Raw genomic sequence first — 24,202 nt, forward strand, 5'->3', positions numbered from 1 at the left:
AACCGAACTGAAAAAAAAATTAAATTTACCAATTAAAAAATTACAAAAAAATTCCGGTTCGGTTCGGTTCAGTTTCTAAAGTCTAAAACTGATTAAACCGAACCGGTTCAACCAAGCCAGCACTTAAAAAAAGAAATGGGTATAAATAACATGTTTTCCTAACCCTAAACCTAAATTAGCTTTCCTCTAAAAACAAACCTAGCCACCCCCTCCATTGCTCTCTGCATCTCTCATTTCCATTTGCTCCCTGCATCTTTACTTTTTGATTCTCCTTCATGCTCCTTTATTTGTTAAGATCTGCTCCAAGCTCCTCCTATTTGAAAGGCACGCCACCCTCTTCACTTTTGCAATTTTACTTTTAATTGTTTTATTCCTCCTATAGGAGACATATCCCTCTTTATTTTTCCTTTTAATTTTTTTTGTCCTTCTTCTTTCTATTTCTCATATAATCCTATAATTATTGTATAATTTTTCATACATATGTAACCAAAGAAGATTATCATGTTGAACTAGTAAAAGACTTTTCTATGCTCTCCTTGATGTTGGTATTGTGAGAACAAAAATTCAAAATCAAGTTTGGCACTCGATGGATGATGAGTAGATGAGGATCTATGTAAACTATCTTTTGATCTTCCCTTTGTTTTTTTTTTCTAGTCAAATGACCTCTGCTCTTTCCTTTTGTTTGTCATACATGCCCAATCATTTTAAGAAAAAGCCATGTTGAGAAAGCCAAGATTTCTTAGAAAATAAGCACAGATCTATCAAAATAAGCATAGATCTGTGAAATTAAGAACAAGACGAAGATAGAATTCCTAAAAAAATATGTTTAGTGAAAAAACTCAGAATAAAAACTTAATTGAAATAATTTTGGTTTAAATTGGTTTGAAAGGGAAAAAAACCGAACCTAACCGAATATGGTCGGTTCGAACCGGTTTTCGGTTCGGTTCAAAAACTTGAAAAAAAATTTCAGTTTGGTTAATTATTTTGGCCCAAAACCGGATCGAACCGGAAATGCTCACCCCTACTTGTAGCATCTAAGTGCCTTCTTGTTAGATTCTTCTTTATTTTCATCATTTTTAAAGTTTAAGAACTTTTTACCCCCTTGTTTCTTTCTTAAGAAATTTCAGAATTATCTTGTTATAAGCGCAATATCCTCCTCCATTTCTTCTTCATCATTACCATCATCACCATTATCAATACAGTGTACGGTTTTGAATGTAGAATTATTTTTTGGCTTCTCTTTTAGTTCTTGCTTTTCCATTTTGATTTCATGAGTCATTAGTGAACGAATAAGCTTTTCTAATAGAAGTTTAGTGAGATCTTTAGCTTCTTAGATTGCCATTACCTTTGCTTCTCAAGACTTTGACAAGGACCTAAGAGTTTTGCTCACAATATCAGTATTAATATAAGTCCTACCAAGAACATCCAAACATTATTGATAGTTGTCATTCTAGTAAACATACTAGTTATGAATTCATTTGGAATCATTTTGAATACTCATATTAATGTACAAGCATATCAATTTTAGATTCTTTAACTTGATTAGTACCTTCATGAGTCACTTCTAAAACATGTCATATATCCTTAACATTTTTACCAGATGATATTCTATTAAACTCATTTATATTCAAGGCACAATACAAATTGTTCATAGCTTTAACATTCATAAAAAAAGACAACTTCTTATCACTGTCGGTATACTCACTTCTAGGTTTAGGAATTATTATATCATTTTCAATCTTAGTAGGCTTGTGGGGTCCATTTTCAATGAATAACCATAAATTGTAATCAATGGATTGAAAATAGATAACCATCATAACTTCCCAATAAACATAGTCATTGCCATAAAAAAAAGATGACCTAAAGGTAGATGCTCCTTTATTTTGAACATTATAGTTAATGATTGCCATTTTACTCAAGTTTAAACAAACTTATATATATGAGAACTAGGCTTTAATACCAACTGTTCTTATAGGATTAAAACAATAATAACACCTAGAGGGTGAATTAGGTGTTCCAATAATAATGCTAAATAACATAGATAATCACACTAAACACATTTAACATAATAATCAACAATATAATTAAAGTGTTTAAAGTAAAGAGATAAGGAAAAAGAGATTGCAAATTCGGTTTTTGATGTGATTCGGCAAGCCTACATCCACATCTCAAGTACCAACTGTACTTGAGTATTATATTACTTTACTAATTTAAGTGAAAGACATAATGCCCTTGATGAATTCATACCAATCAATTTCACCACTTGAAGATGTCCCCTCTTCAAGATTTTTTTTCTTGGTGATAATACCTCACCAATTGCCAGGAGTTTATTTAAACTCTCAAGTTTTTATGATTATGATTTGTTTACAACAAGATGCACTCTTTCAAGGAGTATAATATACAATTGAAAACTATAATCTTTATGGCTCACTCAATAACACTTAGGATGATTGAAGCTATGTAAATGTAATGAGGGTGACATTTTATACTCTTGTGCTAGAACATGAAGATTTAATTTAGCATAACTTAATGATTGATGATTTTTAATAGTTTTTTCTTTTGAAATAACTTGATATCATGTATGTTCAGAATTTGCTTTATTTTGCATAAAAGAGAGCTACATATATGTTTCCAAAAGAAACTAGTCGTAGGAATGTCCCTGACGGCTAAAATAGTCTACCGGTTCAAATGATCATATTATTTGGTCGATTGGTTCCTGTAAAATTTCCAGGTGTTCATCACAGATGAATAACAGTTGACCGGTTCACTTGGTATGCTCAAGCTGTCGATCAGTTTAGCTTAAAAACCAGTTTTGACAGTTTCAAACCTGGTGAAACTTGAACTAATTAAAATGTATATCAATCCTATTTATGTATGCAATGTGAAGTGTACGAGTTCATTTTAATTTGCTATTATGTAAAATATAAAAATTTAACAATAAGCTCTAAAATGAATCCTTAATAGTTAAGTCTTCACTTGCTTTGTAACTTGGACTTATTGATGGATTTCTTCATTTATTTTCATGTGCTTATTGATGTGATCTTCATATAAAATCTATTTAAACTTAAGATCATCCAAGCATATCATTAGTCCATTTTCCATTTAATTGTTATAATAAAAATACAATATATTAAAAATATTAATATATGATCCATAGGTTAACATTACAAATATAGATTACAAATCAAATATGAATATGTTAAATCAAATATGAATATGTTATGAAGACGTGAAAACAAACGTGTTAGTAACAAAACTAATGTAATATGACTCAATTAACAAAAAAATATCTTCAGAATACTAATATGGCCTAATATTATAGTGGCAAAAAAAAATATTAATGCAAATTGACCCTATATGATTTATTTTGTAATTTCAGAATTACCGAAACCTAAGTATGTCAAAATAACCCTGAAATTAATATTTGAAACTAAGAAACCAAAAACCCAAAGAATATCAATTGCAAGTGTATATCTTTTAGTTTTCAAGTTCAATCTTTTGAAATTTGAAGCTTGCGACTTTATTTTTGTAGATGATTTGCATTTTTTCTTATATATATGTGTGTGTGGGCGCGCGCGCGCGCGTTACTAACTTTCATTTGATTGTAACGGAATTCAAAAACTTTATTTTTTAAACTATGTCATAAATTTCATAATTGAAGAAAGAACCCAAAAACAAAACGGAAACTTAAAGATAAAAAGATATAACTTGATTTTAGAGTCATGTTTTAATAGTAACTGATGCGAACTTGAATGGTAAGAACCCTAGAACCCAGATGCAAAAAAGAACAAACCCAATAAAGTTAAAATTATATTTGGTTGATTAAAGCTCGATATAATAATTACTTAAATCAAGGCACCAAAACTATTAAAATGAAACTCACACCTAATATTATGGAATTGTTAATGAGAAATATAAAGAAGACGCTACAAAAAAAAATTATTCTTCAATAAATTAAGAATAGTTCAATGAAAAAATAAAAGTATAAGAATCTTCTCACACACAAGCACACAATATGCGACAAAAATAATCAATATCAATCTGAATAGTAAACCTTGCAAAAGACTAATTATAGTATTGAAAAAGATATAATCCTAACGGACCAAAGGGTTGACATCAAACCCAATTTATAAATAACTTATAGTATGTGAAATAAAACCCAAAGTATTAAAATAAAAAAACCCAATTCTAAAACTTAAAAAACTAAAGTTGTATATAATAGTCTAAAAGAGCAAAAAACTGAATGTTTCCATGCATAAAGACCTTTTAGTCGACCTAGTATCTTTGAAAAGAAGGACAGTTGTTGTCACCCCTTTGTTTCCATGTAGAATGGAAACCTTCCAAATAAGCTTGTTGCCACCCCTTAGTTTCTTTGTAGAATATCGACTCCTTATTAACTCTATTCCTTTATCAGCTAAGAATTGTTAAGTTGTCAAACTTATCTAATATAAACTTTTTTATTGCCTTAAATGTTTCCACATATAACAAGGACTCCTAACTGATATGAAATCAATAAAATACATTAATTAATCAAGGTTGTCCATGCTCTATTTGGACAACCCACCATTGTGAAGTAATTAGGCCCGTGTTGTGGATGAATTAGCCCCCTCTTACATATAAATTAAATTGATTAAAGTGTGATCATCACTTGTTATAGTCTTTTTAAAATTCACTTAGGTCAAATGCTCTGAATAAAACCATTGTATGCATAATTAAGCTTTTTTTCCCCTTGATCGCATAATTGATCTAATGAGCACTTCTAATGGGTCCTTTGGTGTTGAAGCTTGCATTATAGACTAACCCACATCACTAGGGCAATGCATTATCTATTAATTACTCAAATACTTTCAAACAATCTATGTTATGCTTAATATCTACTATTTGTTTTTACCATTGATTAAGTTAATGTGTAGTTAGGATCAAAACATAATGTTCTTCATATAAGATAATTTAGTAATTTCAAGTCTATGAATTACTTACACAACTGTCATGTGATTCTTTCAATATACACAAGTGATCTCTCCATATGAATTTCTCAAGTAGGTCAATTCAATGTATATATTATTTAACAAACACCTACATAATAATTTTAGGTATCCTTAATACCTTACCTTATGAAAATAACTATTTTCTTTCATAAGAAAAAGAACATAATATATATCAGTCTCAACAACTCTAATTAATATCCAATCTTAATAGAGTGTTAACCATAAATATTTATAAACAATACTTTGATACAATATGAATTCTTATATTTATAACCACTTTATAATTTTCTTTGCAACAAATTTTTATCTCAATAATTGAATCTTTACTCTAGACTTATTAATCAAACATAAATAAATAATAAAAATAAAGGATGGATTTATTAAAAATATTTTTTTTTACATAAACAAAGTTATTGTCAAGTATAACCAACCATTTAACTATATTCCATATACACTAACAACAAAATCACCAAGAGGTTATATACATCTCAATTATATTTTATAAAATTACAAATCAAATACATTCGTTAACAACTCATTAAACTAAGAAAATTAGTTTTGAAAATGAAAAGGAATAAAGTGTTTCAAATTAAGAAGATTTTCAAAGCTAACAAGAAATACAAAAACAAAATATCCAGGAGACCTATAAAAATCCTCAAGATCCAAATCCACGTAAACAAAACCAAGAGATTCAATAACTTGACTTTCAACTTCACCATGATAACTTTCTTACCATTATATTTCAAAAAAATATGAAATCAAAATAAAGGATAAAGTCACTAGAAGACATGGAAATAAAAGCATTATTTTCAAAATTTTACCTATACAAATATGTTTTATATGCAAGATGGAGGACTAATTGATATTAGGGATAAGTAAAAAAATCAAAAAACCGATTAAATCAAGAAAATTGGAAAAAAATAACCGAAAAAATCGAACTGTGAAAAAAACCGATTAAAATTTTGAAAAAACCGATTGGTTTGGTTTTATAAGCTTGAAACAAAAAAACCGAACTCAAACAAAAAAAAACTAGAAAAAATAGAGTCAAACCAGAAAAAACCGAGCCAAACCGGTTGGTTTGAACCGATTTCAATTTGGTTTTGGCTTTTTTTTTAAATTTTGATTTGATTATTTGTTTTTGATAAAAATCGAACCGAACAAAAAATAATAATTCCTAATTAATAGGGTCTTTAATGTACTAGGATTATCTTCATTAATTATTGTAGCATAAATATTTGAATGCTACCTTGGTTTAGTGGAAAATTTGCTACATCGTGTATAAATATAAATTACTTTATTTTGTTTTGCAAAATGAATTAATATAATCCCTTTAATTTTAAAACTAATTAATTAGTTTCTTTTGACCACTTTATTTTTTTTTAATTTTTTTGTTTTTTTCTTTAAGAAATAAAAAAATAAAAAAAGTAAGTAATATGAAAAATCGGAGAGAAGAAAATATTTTTTAGAACAAAATAATATTAAATTAAGCATGGTAAAACTACATAGAGTAATTTTGTATAGTAAAGAGAGGTAAAACTGCATAGAGTAATTTATAAAAGAAGGAAAAAACGAAACCGGCATCCAATTTCAGTTTCTGCTCAACACGGCCTTGATTTAGAAATAAAATAAAGCCCTAATTAGACACCAGCAGTGCCATACCATACCATACCATACCATGGAGGACTCAGAGGGAGTTCTAAGCTTCGACTTCGAGGGCGGCCTCGATTCGGGCCCCGCCAACCCCATCGCCTCCATCCCAGCGATTCCATCCGACAATTACGGCGCCGCAACCGCAGCTGCCCCCAACACCACAAACACAACCACCAATACCACCAACAACAGCCACTCTGGTGCGGCGGACATCCAGGCAGGTCGACGGAGCTTCCGGCAGACTGTATGTCGGCACTGGCTTCGAAGCCTTTGCATGAAAGGCGACGCCTGCGGTTTCCTTCACCAATATGACAAGTCTAGAATGCCTGTATGTCGATTTTTTAGACTTTATGGAGAGTGCAGGGAGCAAGATTGCGTTTACAAGCACACCAATGAGGATATCAAGGAGTGCAATATGTAAGTAAGCCACTTTCTGTCAGTAAATATTAATGTAAATAAGGACATCTTTTGAATCATCAGTAAGAAAATATGTGTGTGTGTTCTTGTAGGTACAAGTTGGGGTTTTGTCCGAATGGTCCAGACTGCAGGTATAGGCATGCCAAGTTGCCTGGACCTCCACCTCCTGTAGAAGAAGTTGTTCAAAAGATTCAGCAACTGAATTCTTACAATGGTGTGACCTCGAACAAAAATTTTCAACAACGGAATGCTGGTTTTTCTCAACAAATAGAAAAATCTCCCATTACCATCATAAAACCATCAGGAACGGAGTCGGCTAACGTGCAACAACAACAACAGACCCAGACACCACACCTTACAAATGGCCAGCACCAGCAACCACAACAGCCTAATCCTTTGAACAGAATTGCAACGCCTTTACCTCAAGGAATATCTAGGTGTGTTCAGAGTTCTGAGGTCTTTTATTGAGTTTTGTAAATCAATTATTGTATTTTGTTTTTCTTGGATATTCTGGTTATCGTTATTAAAACTACACATATAGATGACTTTCTGTATCAAAAGTCTATGATCATCTAATAAAGCCCATTATTACTTCAAACCTCTCTCTCTCTCTCTCTCTCTCTTTTAATTTGCCTTAACTGTTCAACTGTGTAAGTTGGCTTGAAGGTCCCCAAACCCTATAATTGGCAAGGATTTATCCTGTGCATTGAATCCTACTGATGCTAAAGTGAAATGGCTCTTGGCGTGCCTCAGGCATGAAGGCATCCAGCATCTCTTTATGTTCCATAGAGGGTGGAACAAATGGGATAGTTGCATCATTGCTTGAAGAGACATGCATCAGCTGTAACTATTCTTACTGTTCAATTTACTCCAGATTCTAGTCCTCTTTTTCTAACAACTTCTCTTGCAGTGAAGGCCCTTAAAACTGTTTCAAAAGATCATCTCCTAATCTTTGTTTGAAAAAAATAACCCCTCTTATGAAGTGGATGTTTTGAGAATGTTGCTTATTGTGTTTGTGTAAAAAGTTTGTGGATATATTTCATTGTTCATTGGTATATGCTTTTCAGGCTTCTCTTCACTTTTGATAATGCATTCTTTACTTCTTAATTTAATGATGTTTTGCAACTTTCTCATTTTATTATTATTTTTTCCTAAACAGTGTTGAGATATTAATTAATGTCTCACATACAGGGACAACTACTTTTCATGTCCTGATTCCTTGGGGCATAGCTGTTTGCTGTCAGATAACTTAGTCTAGTGTGATGGTATTTTAAGCTGTTGATGCAAAATGACTGACACCCACCAATATGTAAGTAACAAAGAACTCATGCAGGACATCTTTGAAGTATCTGTTCTGATAGGGTTTGGTAAAGAATTAGGGCATGGAAATTGGAGATTTAGAGTATAAGAACAGGGGATTTAGGGCATGGAATTTGAATTGGTATGAAAGTAAAAGGCCACCAGCTTTCACATTACTAGTTATTCTAGGAATCACACCTAGAAGATAGAAAACCTAAGTAGGCATCTCACCTAGGGTTCCTAGGAGTCACACCTAAGATTGATTGGATGACACACCATTAAATTGTAATTGCTGGAAATGTTATTCATAGATCTGGTTCTCTTAACAAAGCATACCAGCATAGCTACTTATAGACTCCTCATACACCTAAAGCATTATGTTGTTGAATTCCAGGACTTAAATCTTAAATAAGAAAATACTACCATTTCTATTTAAATCTACCTAATTAAGGACTAATAAGCCACTTGAACATAAAATAAAAACCTAGACCTAGATGACTTTCAGCAGAAATTATAAAAATGCCCTTGTGTTCAATAATTATAGAAAGAGACTATAATCCTGCTTCCTTTTGTTGTCTGCATCATGTGTGATTCCAGAAATTACAGAAACATCCTTGTGTCTGATAGTTCCACAAAACTATTATAATCCTGCTTATTTGATGTCTGCATTAAGAACTTAATAATTCATAATAAAAATAAAAATAAAAAGAACTTAAGCAGAATGCCTGATTTTTCTTCTTGAATCACCTTTCTCTTTGTTCCTTTTTACTCTTTTGATCAACCAACTGTGAAACTTCTAAATTCTTCTCATACATGACTTCTAGTTTTAATGTCCACAAGGTGATAAATGAATTTGCAAAAACATGCTGAACTTGTTCAGTTGATGCATTTTGTATTAGTGGTTGATAATTGTAAAAGTTGTGTTCATCCTTTGAAAGTTGGCTGTTTTTATAGCAACTGTATATTGGTAGGATTTGCTGTAGAATCATTTTTTCACTCAGACTGCTAAGGGAAGAAGTAGCTACAAGGGACCATTCTTCCTTTGCATCAAATGACACAATAAGGTTCCTTAGAGAATTTGATGAATGCATGGTAAGTAATTGATGTTGCAAATGGTTTTAATAAGTGCATGCCTAAACAACCCAAAATAGAATGCTAGTTTGTTTTTCATGCTCTGTATTTTTATTGCTTTATGTTAATATTCATCCTCTCACCCATCTATCTACGAACTCATTTAGTTATATGTATGTCTGTGTGTACATATACATGTATCTGTGTTACGGTCTGTTTTGGATTAGGAGGCTAGGGATAATTAGTAAGCTTTTGCTCGTGTTTGAAATTTTTTGAATGGATTAGGTTCCCATGTGAGTCAGTTAAGAGTGATTAAGACTCAGTTGGTTTGTGTCCTCAAGACAGTAGTCCTATTTTTAAATTGTTTGGTAAACAAAAAAGATAATTGGGCTCTGCAATGCAGTTTAAGCCTTAAAACAGAATTTTGGGAATTTGAAATGTGTTCTTAAACAAGCTTGTAAACATGAACATAAAAATTCAAGCTGTAGATTCGTATGTAATGGTGTATGATTCCAAGTTTAAATGATCCTAGGATGACTGCACTGACTCTGTGATTTGTAATGAGTTGCAATGGATGGGAGAAAATGTCACTTGGAATTTGGCTGATATAATGAACGATGCAGGAAAAGTAGGAAGCAACAAGTAATAATAAAAAGAGCGGCTAAATTTAAAAAGAATGAACTTGATATGAGTGAACATAGATTTTGGGGGTGTATAAACTTATGATTTTGATAAAGAGAAAACATCCTGAAAAGCTGTGAATGAATCGGGATGACATTACAACTTGGAATGGGAGTAAGAAACCTACAATAATAAGAACACTTAAATTAACTATAGCTCTCGCATTATGTTCCCAGGTTAAAGCAAATTGTCCCTGTTTTGCCACATCAAGCATATAGAAGTCCTAGATAGTAGCCTCATTTTATGATAAAAATTGTTGAGCAATTAACATATACTTGTGATTTGTCTCACCTGTTTGATTCCCGGGCCAATATATCATAAGTGAAGCCCTAATTTCAATCGTCAACATTTGTTGCCACCATATAAGTTTCTGGAATCCTTTCTTTGAGACTGCATTATACATTTAGGAAAAGGATAGATTTTTCATAAGTATCTTTATGTTCTCCTTGTGTCTACTTGATTTTTAGTGACATCATAAAGGGGTAGGCATCATAGATTGGTGGGGAATCCCATTTTTCACTGGTCAAGAAGGTACAGACATCATAGTTTGGTGGAGAATCCGAATTCACTTCAACAACGATACCATCTTCAGAATAATGACACTGGAAATTAACATTATGATGCAGCCTAGGGGACAAAGTCTGATTTTCAGTGAATATGTGAACAAGGTCAAAGCTGTCATTTCAGTGATTTCCATGTTGGAACTTTTGCAAGAGAATAAAGATTTAGTGCTTGCTAATAAAAAAAGCATTCCTAAAACATAGAGGAGGTTCCTCATTTACAATTAATATATCTAAATTCTTAACTTAGTCGATATAAGCTTTCTGAATGGGAACAAGAAACCTTGATTTAGAACAACTCCTAGTTAATGCCCCTATAATATTGGGGTGATAGAGAAATGATGTCAAAACTGCTAAATTAACAAAAGGAAGGATTAATTAATAATAGCTCCTCTAATGGGAGAATAGTAGGAGTATGCACTCAACTTTTATTATGCTGATACCTTAGAAAAACCAAAGATCCAGAGTGAGGGATTATAGCCCTATAAATGTTGTCAAAGCTTCATGCATGATTTTGTAGATGGTGTTATGAAATAGGCTTTCTTGCAGTGTTGGTGCTTAGTAGATACAATTTTTGATCCTAGATTGTATGCATGGTTCGTTAGTTATAGAATGCTGCTTTGGTGGCTAATTAGGTGCTAGAGGATGCCAAAGAGTAGGAGGGTAGTGGCGTTGAAAATGGGTTCTGAGAAGGTATATGATTATGTAATTTAAGATATTTGAGTTTATAGAGGAAGTCCTTTGGAGCTTCTTTTTCTAGCATCCCTTTATAATTGTTCTTCTTTTAAGATTCCAATTTTTTGCAATGGGAATTTCTTATGATCTGTCATAAGGTCAGTTATAGAGACCATGTTATCAGCTGAGGGGTGTGTTGCTACACTAAGGTTAGAGGTGCTTCTAGTACTGGTCAGTTTGTGTGAAGAAAAAAATTTTCTTAATGGAAAAATGGCTTTGAAGCTTTCCTCTTGAACCTCATTTCCTTTGGCACAGAGGCAATCACTGAAAATGTGTGGTCTTCAAAGGAACGATTGTTATTCCCACTCTAGGATGGCTAATCATGAATTTGAATCCTTGTAAATTCATGTCATCAGTTTCTCCTAGTTGGTAATGGTTCTTGTATTCATTTATGGAAGGAATTGTGGATAAGGGAGCATTCTTTTTTTGACAGCTTCTTTTCATGTGTATCACCTTCTCAGTTTGTGTAATCTGAAATCCCAATGGATGGAAAACACAGGACCTCTTTTTGTGTCTGCTTTTTTTGTTTGTATTTAGCATTCAATACGATACGATGAAGTTTAGTGACTTGTTGTTGCAGGTTAGAAGCTTCATATGTCTCTTCTCCTAACATTGTGCTGTGTGTCATGCTAGGAGTCACCTTTACCTTGAGCCACTGATAGCTTAGGCTATGTGATTTGGGGGTGTTTGAGAGTGTGGTAGCAGTTGCTTTTCAAAGTGTTTTTCACTCGAAAATGCATCAAAATAATGGTTTTTTATTCTTTTAAAAAGTAATTTTGACATCAGCACATTAAAACGATCTGAAAACACAATAATAATAATAATAATAATAATAATAATTTGAAGCAAATAAAAAAATTTCAATTTGTTTTAAAAGTGCTTTTGAAACGCAAAAACAAACAGGCTTAGACTATTTGTGTCCTTTGGTAAGAGCACAAGACAAGTGTGATGCTAGCAGTTATATAGGCTGTTTGAATGTGAAGGAATTCTAGAAGTTTTAGGACTATTCCAATTGAAGATTGCTTTTATGGGATAGGATAGTCCTTTTGACATTGCAATGGGGCTTAGCTCTAGAGGCTTTATAGGAATCTCTTTAGCTGACACGAGGTGGGACTGGAATGCTCCCCTATCCTTAGTCTCACCTTTCAAGGGGTACATCTTCCTAGTCTCCTTTGAAATTTTATTCTGTTTTCTTCTAGTACATTTTCTCATAAACATGATAAAATTGTCTGTATTATGGTGAGTTGCATGGGATACATGGCATCAATTGTTTGAGTTGGTAGAGAACCTTGGATATTTCAAGTAAGGTTGCTGGTTTCCTGTCAATTTCCTATGAGGGTAATGGGGGAAGGAAAGACCATAAAATTGTTATGCGTTCTGTGGCCTATGCGACAATTTGGTGTATTTTGTTGGCGAGGAATGCTAGAGCTTTTAAGCTTAGTTTACATAAAGAAATTGTTTTTAGATAGAAAAGTGTTTCTTGCTTCCTTATGGTGTCATGCTTCAGGTACTTTTAGAGGGGTTTCTTTAGCTGACTGAGGCGAGATTGGAATGCTTTATTGTTATAGTTTTGTTATGCTTTGTTTCTTAGATTGGAGGATGGCATGTTCTCCTAACTGTCTCTGTATAATTTCTTCTTTTCAGTTATGAAATCTTTTATTATCTACAGAAAGGGGGCTTCATCAATGCTAACACCCTAGGTTCAAGCTTAGAAATAATAATTAAAAAAAAAACATAAAAAAAAACATAAGTTGCAGATGTAAATAGTTGTTTCTTTTAGCCTTCACATGGTTTCAATGAGGTTATTATGATCAATTTTTATTTGAAAGTCTCAAATTTTAGGAATAATGCTCTCAAAGTATAGAATTATCCATTCCTAAGACAACTGAAAAGGCAGGGATGGCTAAACTATAGGATAGTCCGCTAAGTTAGATCATCTAGTTGAACCGACCTTTAATTGATGACCATATACTTCATATTTTATAAGAACTAGAATCAAATATCATTTCTCTTTCCTTCGCTATGCCAGAATCTACCTGGAAAGACAGGAAATGAAGTACTCATAGAAGGTACTGAATGAAGAGTGAGGACATGGAGTATGGTGTCATGATGAGTTGCCAATGAACTGTGATTCTCTTGTTAAACTTTATAGATATTTGGCTTAAGTTTTGTGACTGACTGGTTATTCATTGTTGGTGTTTTTGGGACAGAACATGGCAAGTTAATGATGAGACTAAATTTCTGTTTGACAAGGGTTTTTTAGGGACGAAGAGGATATTTTTTTGTGCTGTAAATTACTCATTATTAGGAAACTATCCTTTGTATTTGTTATTTAAACTGGAATGGCTATCAACTATTAATTTTGCAGTGAATCATAGGCCTATCTGCCTCTCAGCAAGGCTGCAGGTGTCCTTGTGCTTTCCTGTTATGGTGATGAAATTCAATGAATGGATGGAATGGATGGATATTTAGAGCTGATATCCTTTCAGTGGCGAAAGTTTATCTTCTATTAGTTTTATGAGCATTGTGCTTTTAAAATTGGTGGTTTATAAGGTGCCATGGTTTGGGATTTTTTATTTTCTATTAATTGAAATGCTCATAAAACTAGGTTTTGTTTTGCCCCATCTGCTTGTATACTGTTAGAACCTATTGAGAATAAGTGGGAACAGGCTTTTCCCTGACTTCTCATATAAGTGGTTGGTTGTTAGCATGTGTGTTTTAGGTGTTTGAAATTCCTCTCAGCTTATTACTTAATTTTAGATGCAGTTGTTATTGATAGTATAAAGCCTTTCAAATGCGTTTCCTTTTGAACATCATTAATTGTTTTCAGTAATGCAACACATCTTTCATGCTGATTTACCATTTTATTTTTGCATCTTGATTTCTGTCAATAAGCAAATAAGATGGGCGTGGAGAGGTGAAAGTGATTTAACTGATTTACAGGGGAAGTATCTCCTTCATCCTGATTAACTAAGAATGCAAAGTTTCATTATGGTTTAAGTTGCAAAATTCTCTGGTGATATCAGTTTCTATTTTGCTACTGATTGAGAATGTGGGCTTGTGTAAGTAGGAGTTTCTTTGTGCCACTGGACCTCATCACCTTGAAGTCCTCATGCTTGTGTTTAGGATGTTCTGCATGCTCTATGTGGGTTTCTCTGGCTAGCTGCTAGTAGCCTGTTCTTGGTTTCTATTAATACATGAGTTCACTTTATTTCTTATCTACTTTTTGTATTTTTTCTGTTTATTGAACTTCTACTGTGTGATTTGCTTTCCTTTCAATTGTACTATTGCATTGCATTGAAAAAGACATTGTACTCTACCAATTATAAGTTGGGGGTTGATTTCAGTGTCTTTCGGCACACCTTGTTTATAATTAAATTGCAAATTTCTCTTTTCCATAATTGAATGCACTAACTTATTTGTCCCATATATGGAATTTAGGTACTTTATTGTTAAGAGTTGCAACCGTGAAAATTTGGAGTTATCTGTGCAGCAAGGAGTATGGGCAACTCAAAGGAGCAATGAAATTAAACTGAATGAAGCTTTAGACTCTGCTGACAACGTGATTTTGATATTCTCAGTAAACCGGACTCGACATTTCCAGGTAAATTTGGAATTTATTATTCAGTGAGTTGTTTAATTTGGTAGTTTGGATCCCCAACTTTCCCTATAAAAAATTGTTTTGGATTGGTTTTGATTAAAGGCTGCTACTTGGCTAACTTGGTTTCTAAGTTGCATCAAGTTGCCCTTGTTTGCTCTGACTGAGATGCTAAACCTGAAATTGTGTATGTTTGATAGGGTTGTGCAAAGATGACATCCAAAATTGGTGCTTCTGTTGGTGGAGGGAATTGGAAATATGCCCATGGAACTGCGCATTATGGGAGGAATTTCTCAGTCAAATGGTTGAAGGTATTCTTTTTCCCTCTACATCTATTCTGTTTCTCTGAATTTGTTTCTGCCTTGAATGATAAGACATGATACTGTAATTATAAAATGACTGTCAGTGTTTTAATCCGAAGTGAAGTATGATAGATAAATTGAGAAGAAAGTTGTTTTGATTTCAATTGGAGTTTAACAAATTTGATTGATGTGAAAGTTTTGCGTTTTATTTCTCTCATAACTACATCTTGTTAGTTATAAATTAAAAAGGATTTATGCAGAAACCTCAGGCTGCAACCAGGAAGGTTTAGTGCATGATGTGGGACAGGTTCCAGTTTTTATCACACAAATGCTTTATGGTGGGCCTTGGCTTGGAAAATTGGAGATTTAAGGTTTTAGATTAAAGAAAAGTGATACAGGGTTTGTAGAATTGCGGTTGAGTTATTAGACAATTAGCATAACATTGTAAATAGATGATAGATAACCTTATGTCCTGTTTACTTTTAGAAATAAATTTTCCAATTTTATACCTTATGTCCTGTTTACTTTTAGAAATAAATTTTCCAATTTTATCTCTACTTTTGTCATTATTCTAAACTCAATTTGTCCATAAAAACAAGCTTACTAACTGGTAGTTCTATAAAACAGAGAATGAGGTCCTTGTTTGGATTGTTTAAAATAATGAATGTCAAAAAGATTACATAATAGATGAACCAAAGAGGGCCTTTGTTTATTAAAGAGGAGAATTTGGAAAACAAACTTTTAGTAGTTTTCTTGTTTTCTAGAGAACTGGAAAAACTGAAACACATGTTCAAAGTAAATACTAATTGGTAAACACATTTGTCCCAGTTTTCTGTTTTCAAGAAACCTTTTCTAGACAACTAGACTCATGTAAGCACTACTTAAAACATCAAACTAAGTGTTTAACTCTCATTACTCATGCTTAATGCACCATACTATCTTAAGGAGCCAATTGCTGGATTTTTCTTTTAAAAGAGGGTATTCTCTATTAAATTAAACGATTACATTAGCATGTATATTGGGAATCAAAACTCGTAATGCTAATTAGACCTGAACTAAATAATGAAAACTTTTATTCTTATGTGGAATAAGGAATAGAACAAGAAACTCAAATCTTCATCATGAGATGATATTTTATATATCCTAATTCCTGCTCGAATATAATTACTTATGTTTCACATAAAAATTAAGCTCATAACATGGTCACTTAAAAGTAAGCTTAAAATTCCCATGTTATGGAGGATGGGTTAGTGACATGTTTTGCCCATGTATTTTTATATGGAAGTTGCTCCTAATTTTATTTTTATTTTTTAATAGATTCTACCCTTGTTTTGTAGGTTATGTAAAAAATCTGCCCCCGTCTCCTTTGATTGGGTGCCATGTGTTAAAGATTTGTGCATAACAGCATAAGAAAATTACATGTGGAAATTTTAAAAATAATAAAAAAAGAAATAAAAAAACCAATTTTGAGTATCAAGGAAATTAAATTAAAATTATAGGAAAAAAGTTTGGGTTTTTCAAAATTAGAAATTATAAAAATACTAAAGAAATAAATTAAATTATATTTATTAGGAATTTTTTTCCCCTCAAATTTAAAACAAAGGTTGGACTTTTTAAAAGTAAAAATTAAATTAATATTTACAAATTAATTAAAATGTTATTGAAGAAATTAAATTAAAAATATTGGGTAAAGTATACAACCTTTATTCCTAAAATTTTAATTCAATTTCTTTACTATTCAAATTTGGGCCTTTTCTTTATCCCCCTTCACTTTTTTTTAGAAACTTTTTGACCATTTGTTAAATTTTCACGTGTAATTTTTTTATGCCTTGACGAATTGATTTTTTACATGTGGTATCAAATACAATAGAACTGGATGCGAGGTAAACAACCTTATGAAACTTATAGTAGAAAGGAGAATTCATAAAAAAATCATTGAGAGACAAAATCCATAAAAAAATATCAGTATAGGGGTAAAAAAATGTGCCGTTAAACCTGGCACAGGCAATATCTTCAAAAGGGGTATCAATTACTTCGGTAACGCTAACTAATTTTAGACTGGTTCTTTGATGACAATCTGACAAAATATATATCTTGAAATGTATATAGAGGTATTGCATTTTTTAACTTGACTTGGAGGCTGCTTTAATTAGAAAAGCGACAATGGATTGTAGAGAAAACTAGATTCCTAAAAGTCATCATGCATTATTTATTTGTTGTGCAGAGTCCTGACTCCTGAGTGGCCTTGCTCATGATTTGGGTGGCTTCTCCATGTGAACTGTAACATATGGAATATGATTTGTTTTGAATTCACAACTATCCTTTCTCCAAATGTTATATCATGGCTAGCAGAAAAACAAAAACTGACTGCTGCTGCTTTTCAATTTCATATTACCATGACAGATTAAGTGCATTAGATGCTTCTTATTGAATGTATGTGAGAATTCAAAATCTGGGGATAGCCATTAAAATTATAAAAAATCTCGATACATTAGTTTTTTTGTATGTTTAAATAGCACAAATATATGACATATCTAATTGCAATTTTCCTTTTGAAGTTGTGTGAACTGTCCTTCCACAAAACTCGCCACTTGAGAAACCCATTCAATGAGAACTTGCCGGTGAAGGTACTGTCTTTGGTCTTCGTCTATTTATTTTTTTGTTCTTCTTCTATCCCCCTGCATGAAAAGATATACTGTGTATACTATGTTTGTGAGGACTTGCATTTTTCTGCTCTTATCTTATAAAGAATGAACTTTTTGAGTAATAAGTTCATGAAATTGGATTCTAAGAAATCTGCCTTACCAAATAAGTTCAAGTTCCCAACTACAAGAATTAATATTTGATTGTTTAGGAATTTTAATGTTGTATGATTATTTTGGACTTTCTGAGTATTATCTAGGAATATTAGTATTTATTATTTAGAAGTTAAAATAGGAATTTAGATTATTTTAGTTTCTTATTGTATTAGGACTATGTAATAGGTTTTCTTATTTATATGGAATGGTGCCTATAAAAAGAAATAAGCACCCAACCTAGATATTAAGAGAATGTTGAATATTAATTATCAGACTAAAACTAAGTTTCTCGTTGAGAATTGGTTCTCTGGTTTTGTGTTCTCATTGGTGGTTCTACACCACAATGCTTGTGTATCAGTGGCAGTCCTAGAATGCCCTTCTAAATGCCTTAAAAGAGATTGCTGCCAGTGTATGCCATCACATGGACTGTGTTTTTTGGCCTGGCAAACTCTTATGGATTTGATATGTTCACTTGAGAACAAACGAGCTACCATACAGCTCTTAACAGCTGATTGTATCCAAAGGACATTTTTGAACCTGGATCACACCTCCTGAATATAATATGCCACATGATGTTTAGATGTATTGACACAACCTTGGTCACCTCTCTTAAATATACGGTGTTCTGTTGTTACTTATAGGACGTAAGCATTGTCGCTAATTTTCTTCAGAATCATACAAGGACCTTCACTCTTTGTTAGAAGCTTTATATATCAATACCTTTAGGATACTTTCAAGTCTGATGAGTATTTGATGATACCGAATACCCACTTTTCAAATCTATATTTGGAAAGATTGTAGAAGCAGCCATAGATCCAACATGTCAATTAAATGGTGGATAATCTTGTTTATGGTATGTCTTATCACGATAGATGTTCCAAAAACCATAATTGTTTTTTGGTGCAAGCAAAGCTAGGACAGCAATGCATTAATTCTTGAAACAATTCTTGGGAGCTGTACAACAGTTCATCAATGTGCCTTATAAGCTTGGCATGTCACAAGGATTCTTTCATAGGCTGGAAGATTAGGCTTTTAAGACCCTGGAATTAGAGGCAAAGGATGCAACTCATTTGGTAGTTAACAGGTGCAACATCAGAAAAATCTGACAACCACCTAGTTTCCTCTAGGATCAACATGGAGAAAGGGACAGCAGCTGATTTTAACACTTCTCTTTCTATACAGAAAAAATCCCTTTTGATTTGGGCTAGCTACTTGGAAAAACACCAGAGATGCGTATTGTCATCAATGCCCTTGTAATTTCGATGTCAAGTTAACTCATTGGCCTGAAAACCATTTTCTTTCCCAGAGAGAAGTCCACATGTTGATCTCAAAGACAAGATCAACCAAGAATGTGAGGGACTTGCACAGGAATCATGTCACATAATATGGAATCACCAAAGGCACCACAAGTAAAAGTAGCAATGTTTTGAGTTACCAGAATGGTTTTGTAGGTTATTTAAAAAATTACAGAATTACCGTTAAAGGCCTATTCAAGTTCCCAACAATGTTCCTTTTCATCAACCATTTATGAAATCAATGCTTCAGCATTATAACCAGTCATGGAATGCCTTAGAAACTACTGCCAACTGCACCATGAAAGGGGTTGTATTTAGGCCTGGCAAAATCTAATTAATTTGATATGTTGAATTGAGTACCCTAAGGCACCATATCAGCAAGTCATGGCGCTCATAACTTAACAGAAATGCCTGAATGCAATGGTACAGCTGCCAGTTTTACATATTGGATCAAGTGTGGCAATTTACTCTTTGATTTGTTAGCATGGGCAAAAATCCCTATGTAGAATGCATGAAACTTGTGTGAAATTATTAATGGAATTAAGACAAAAAAAACATACAAAAGGCCTTCTACTTCTACTGCTCGAATGGTGTAATAGTGAATTATTACTGTTATCATTGTTATTTTTGCATTAGTGCAATCATCAAGAAACGTAAGTACCTCTGATAATTGAGCTCCACATTTGAAATCATTTATATCAATATGATTTCACTGCATTTCTTTTGTTATGATTGTTTTCTTGGTTGAAATTTCACTTATTGGAGCTACAAGCTGTAGTCAAGTCCTAATATTAGTCCAGCTAGTCTTTTCAATTCTTCATTGATGCTATAGTGTGTTTGCTTATTCCAAGCAATATTTGTACTTCTCATGAACGCAGATTAGTAGAGATTGTCAAGAGCTAGAACCCTCTATTGGCGAGCAGTTGGCGTCCTTACTTTATCTGGAGCCAGATAGCGAACTTATGGTATGCTTGTTCCATAATTTTTTTCTTTCTTCTAAACACAGTGAATTAGATCAAGAAGCACTTGAACAATTCAGAGAAAATGAAAATGAGATTGAAAAAAAGAATGATGTGTTGTGTTGCCCTTTCCTTTTTTGGCAATTAAATGCAGTCACATTTAGAAGATTTTGCTCTTGACAATCTTAAAAAAGTTTATTGTCCATTTGCCCTGCATTTAGAATGTGGTAACAAAATATGAGAACATACAATAGAAGTTACAGTCATGTAGATGCATGTAAACATGTATGTCAGGTTGTCCCACAATTGGTAAGGGATCATGTGAAATTAGACAAGATATTAGGTTCACAGCTTAACAACCAAAATAGGTTTTAACATGGGATGGAGGATGTTGCTTTTTTGCATGATTGAGATGACCACCATATAGTATTTGTACTTGAACAACGTTTTCTATTATAGTTTTCTTAAATATTTTCGTTTTGAGTTCTTGTAGATTTTGAAAAATGATCAATCAAGCACATTTTTCTATAAATGTCCTTTCAAGGGTATATAAACCATTGCTACATATGTGATCAAATTTCTGGAACAAATATATTGTATTGATTGTTTTGTGAAATCTACAAGAACTGGGATAGAAGACATTTAAAAAAGAGGAACTCGTACAAAATTCAATCAAGTTTAGATTCCAAAGTTATGGTTATTTCTTGAATGATTTGTATGATAAACAGGGTAGGTTTGCTATCAACTTAGTGGTTTTTCACAAACATAAATGGTGTGCCTTTGGATTGTTGGTGATGCAGTTTCTTCACATTATTGTTCCATTTATGCGATGCTCTATAGCGACCTAGGTGTAATAGGTGCAGGCTTTTAGTGTATCCAATAATAATAATAATAATAATAATAATAATTTGTCACAAATGTTAACCAGTTGGATCTACTATATTTTAGTCCTTGCTAATTTAATGATATTTCACTTTGGCATTAATAGTTTAAAATTTCTAACTATCACCCATATAGTTTCCAAAAGATTTCAGTGAGGCCCCCTAATGTTAAATAACTATAAAAGCAAACAAAAGTTTCTCTTTTCCAGTTTTCTTTCACTTTTCATGAATGACTTTTGTGGTTTTAAATGCTTACAAACTTAAGTAAAAATGTCAGACCCTGCAGCTGCTCAAGGGTATTAATCCTAGTATTCAAGATTTCAGGAACAAGTTAGCATCAGTTTTCCTTTTTCTTCTTTTATGTTGTATAAATTATCTCAATTATGGACGTCAGCTCCTTCCATTTATTTCTCGTCTTTGATTTTGTACATTTAGTATTCTGTGGTTGTAGCTGAGGGTTTAGGGAGGTGGGGGTCCATTAGCTCAGAACCAAAAACATTTCTTTTGTAGAACTATTTTTTATATTGATGAAACCAGTATGCTTAATGGGTGGCCTTGCCAGACCCAATATTGCATTGGATCCTAAGGTGCAACTCTCCAAATTATGGAATGCAATGAACTAAATGTATCTAAATAATGTTCCTTCTGGGGTGCAGGCAGTCTCACTTGCAGCAGAAGCAAAACGAGAAGAGGAAAAGGAAAAGGGAGTCAATCCTGACAGTGGTGGTGAGAACCCTGACATTGTCCCCTTTGAGGACAATGAAGAAGAGGAAGAAGAAGAAAGTGAAGAGGAGGACGAGTCCTTTGGGCAGCCTCTTGGACCAGCAGCTCAAGGCAGGGGGAGAGGTAGAGGAATGATGTGGCCTTCTCACAATCCAATGGCCCGTGGGGCGAGACCCATCCCTGGCATCAGAGGTTTCCCCCCCATGATGATGGGTGCTGACGGGTTTTCTTATGGAGCTGTTACACCCGATAGCTTTGGAATGCCAGATCTCTTTGGTGTGGCATCCCGTGGATTCCCCCCATATGGTCCTAGGTTTTCTGGTGATTTTACTGGTGCTACATCTGGTATGATGTTTCCTGGGCGGCCTTCCCAACCGGGGGCTGTGTTTCCAGCTGGTGGATTTGGGATGATGATGGGTCCAGGACGTGCTCCCTTTATTGGGGGGATGGGTCCCACTCCATCAAATCTTCTCCGAGGTCCTCGGCCAGGTGGCATGTTTGCACCGTTTCCTGCGCCATCCTCCCAGAACAACAGCCGGTCTGTTAAGAGAGACCAGAGGGCGCCCGCAAATGATCGAAATGACAGGCATAGTGTAGAATCAGATGTGGTCAGGGGTGCAGCTGGGGAATCAAATGACGAGAGAAAATACCTGCAGGAAACATTAAAGGCTTCCCATGAAGATCAATTTGGTGCTGTAAATAGCATCAGAAATGATGAGAGTGAAAGTGAGGACGAGGCACCAAGACGGTCAAGGCATGGGGAGGGAAAGAAGAAGCGCCGAGGTTCTGGAGATGATGCTACTCCTGGCTCTGATCACTAATAGAAGGCGTCCTCGATTCTACTGGAGCATAACTAATCAGAAAGGCCTACCTTAGAACATGCGCTTCCTCCATCTGTCATCAGCCTTCATTCGAATGTGATTTAACTGTGGACTCTTTGTTTTTTTAACACTTTTTGGGGCATAAAAATGTATGGAGAAATGATTTTTTGTACTGTTTTTTTTTTTCCTTAAAATTTTTTAGGTTGACATGTCAGATATATATAAATTGGTGTATAACTAAATGAGTAGAATGGTGATTAGATAGCTAGCGATGTCTATAGAGGATGAACTTTATACACGGCCCTGGCGGGGATGTGAAGCATAAAGAGATAAAAAGCCGGGAATACAGGGCTAGACGCTCACGCTGCCGTTGGCACAATCCTTACAGTTCATATTCCTATATAAAAAAAGTTCCTTCTTTCTATAATTTCCTAGGCCCTACAATCCTTTTGTTGCTATGATTTATTCAGATAATTGTTTCTGGGTTTTGCGAACGATCGTTCCAACACCAAAATCAACAAAACTGGCAAGGAGATCAGCATCAAAGATTGATGGAGAAATAATGCAGGGGAACTCTTGCAAAGCTTTTTAACTTAATTAAATTAATAACAAAAAAGCTCTTAAGGTTAAAAATCAACAAAAGAGTTTCTGGGTTTTACTTCGCCTCCGTAGTGTAAAAAAATATACTTTACATCCTAGGTTTAGCGTTGCAAATTCAATCAACAAACAAGTTTAAAATATATCACATAATTGCCATTATAATTAAATTAATAACTAAAAAGCTCTTAAGGTTAACAAATTAAATATAAATCCTCAACTCTATGCAATTCACAACTGCAAATTAAATTGAATTGAATTGAATTAAATTAAATGTGATCATCTTCTTTCCTAACTTTTCTTTCTTGCCATCACATTTGTAACTACCATAATTTTTGCAATTATGTTGTGTTCCCCAAAATCAATCAACAATCACACACACCTCTATTTCTAGACATTTCTTCTTCTTCTTGCTAATAAGGTGAATCATCTATTCTATCCATCTAAAAGAAGTAATCAAAATATTTCTAGACATTGGAATGCAACCAAGAATTGCACTCATCAAATAAGTTTGAGATTATGAGAAAATAGTGAAAGTTGTGGGCAAAAATATGCATAGATTCAACTAAAATATTTTCTAAATAAATGATTTGTTAGGTTTTTCAAAACATATAAGCGTAGCAAAAACAGCATGTTTTTAAAACTTGTGGGAATCTCAAGGATCATGTTAAACAATCATTTAGGATTTGTGCAAAGATTCTCTAAAAAACAATTCTTTTTTTTGGAGTTTAATCAACTTCTCAATGCAAGGTTGTTATAAATCATAAAACATTCAATCATCAAACCTCTAATAATAATTCATATAAATCACTAGATTAGGAATCTCT

At 33.3% G+C, this 24,202-nt stretch overlaps 1 protein-coding gene across 1 annotated transcript; it reads left to right on the forward strand.

The window, feature by feature from the left end:
* The first annotated feature begins 6,563 nt into the window (after positions 1 to 6,563).
* LOC133676788 (30-kDa cleavage and polyadenylation specificity factor 30-like) lies at positions 6,564 to 23,205 on the forward strand. Its single transcript, XM_062098528.1, has 7 exons — positions 6,564 to 7,055; positions 7,148 to 7,492; positions 14,843 to 15,005; positions 15,200 to 15,310; positions 17,860 to 17,928; positions 20,273 to 20,359; positions 21,891 to 23,205. Exons 1-7 carry the CDS (start codon positions 6,664 to 6,666, stop codon positions 22,776 to 22,778), a joined length of 2,055 nt encoding a protein of 684 aa, XP_061954512.1. The 5' UTR covers positions 6,564 to 6,663; the 3' UTR covers positions 22,779 to 23,205.
* The last annotated feature ends 997 nt before the right edge of the window (positions 23,206 to 24,202 follow it).

Source organism: Populus nigra, chromosome 1, assembly GCF_951802175.1.
Source record: "Populus nigra chromosome 1, ddPopNigr1.1, whole genome shotgun sequence".
NCBI lineage: Eukaryota > Viridiplantae > Streptophyta > Magnoliopsida > Malpighiales > Salicaceae > Populus > Populus nigra.

Coding starts and splice junctions, on each gene's coding strand:
- LOC133676788 (XM_062098528.1), top strand. CDS start 6,664: ATGGAGGACTCAGAGGGAGTTCTAAGCTTCGACTTCGAGGGCGGCCTC. Junction 7,056..7,147: donor GATATCAAGGAGTGCAATAT/GTAAGTAAGCCA, acceptor GTGTTCTTGTAG/GTACAAGTTGGGGTTTTGTC. Junction 20,360..21,890: donor AGCCAGATAGCGAACTTATG/GTATGCTTGTTC, acceptor TCTGGGGTGCAG/GCAGTCTCACTTGCAGCAGA.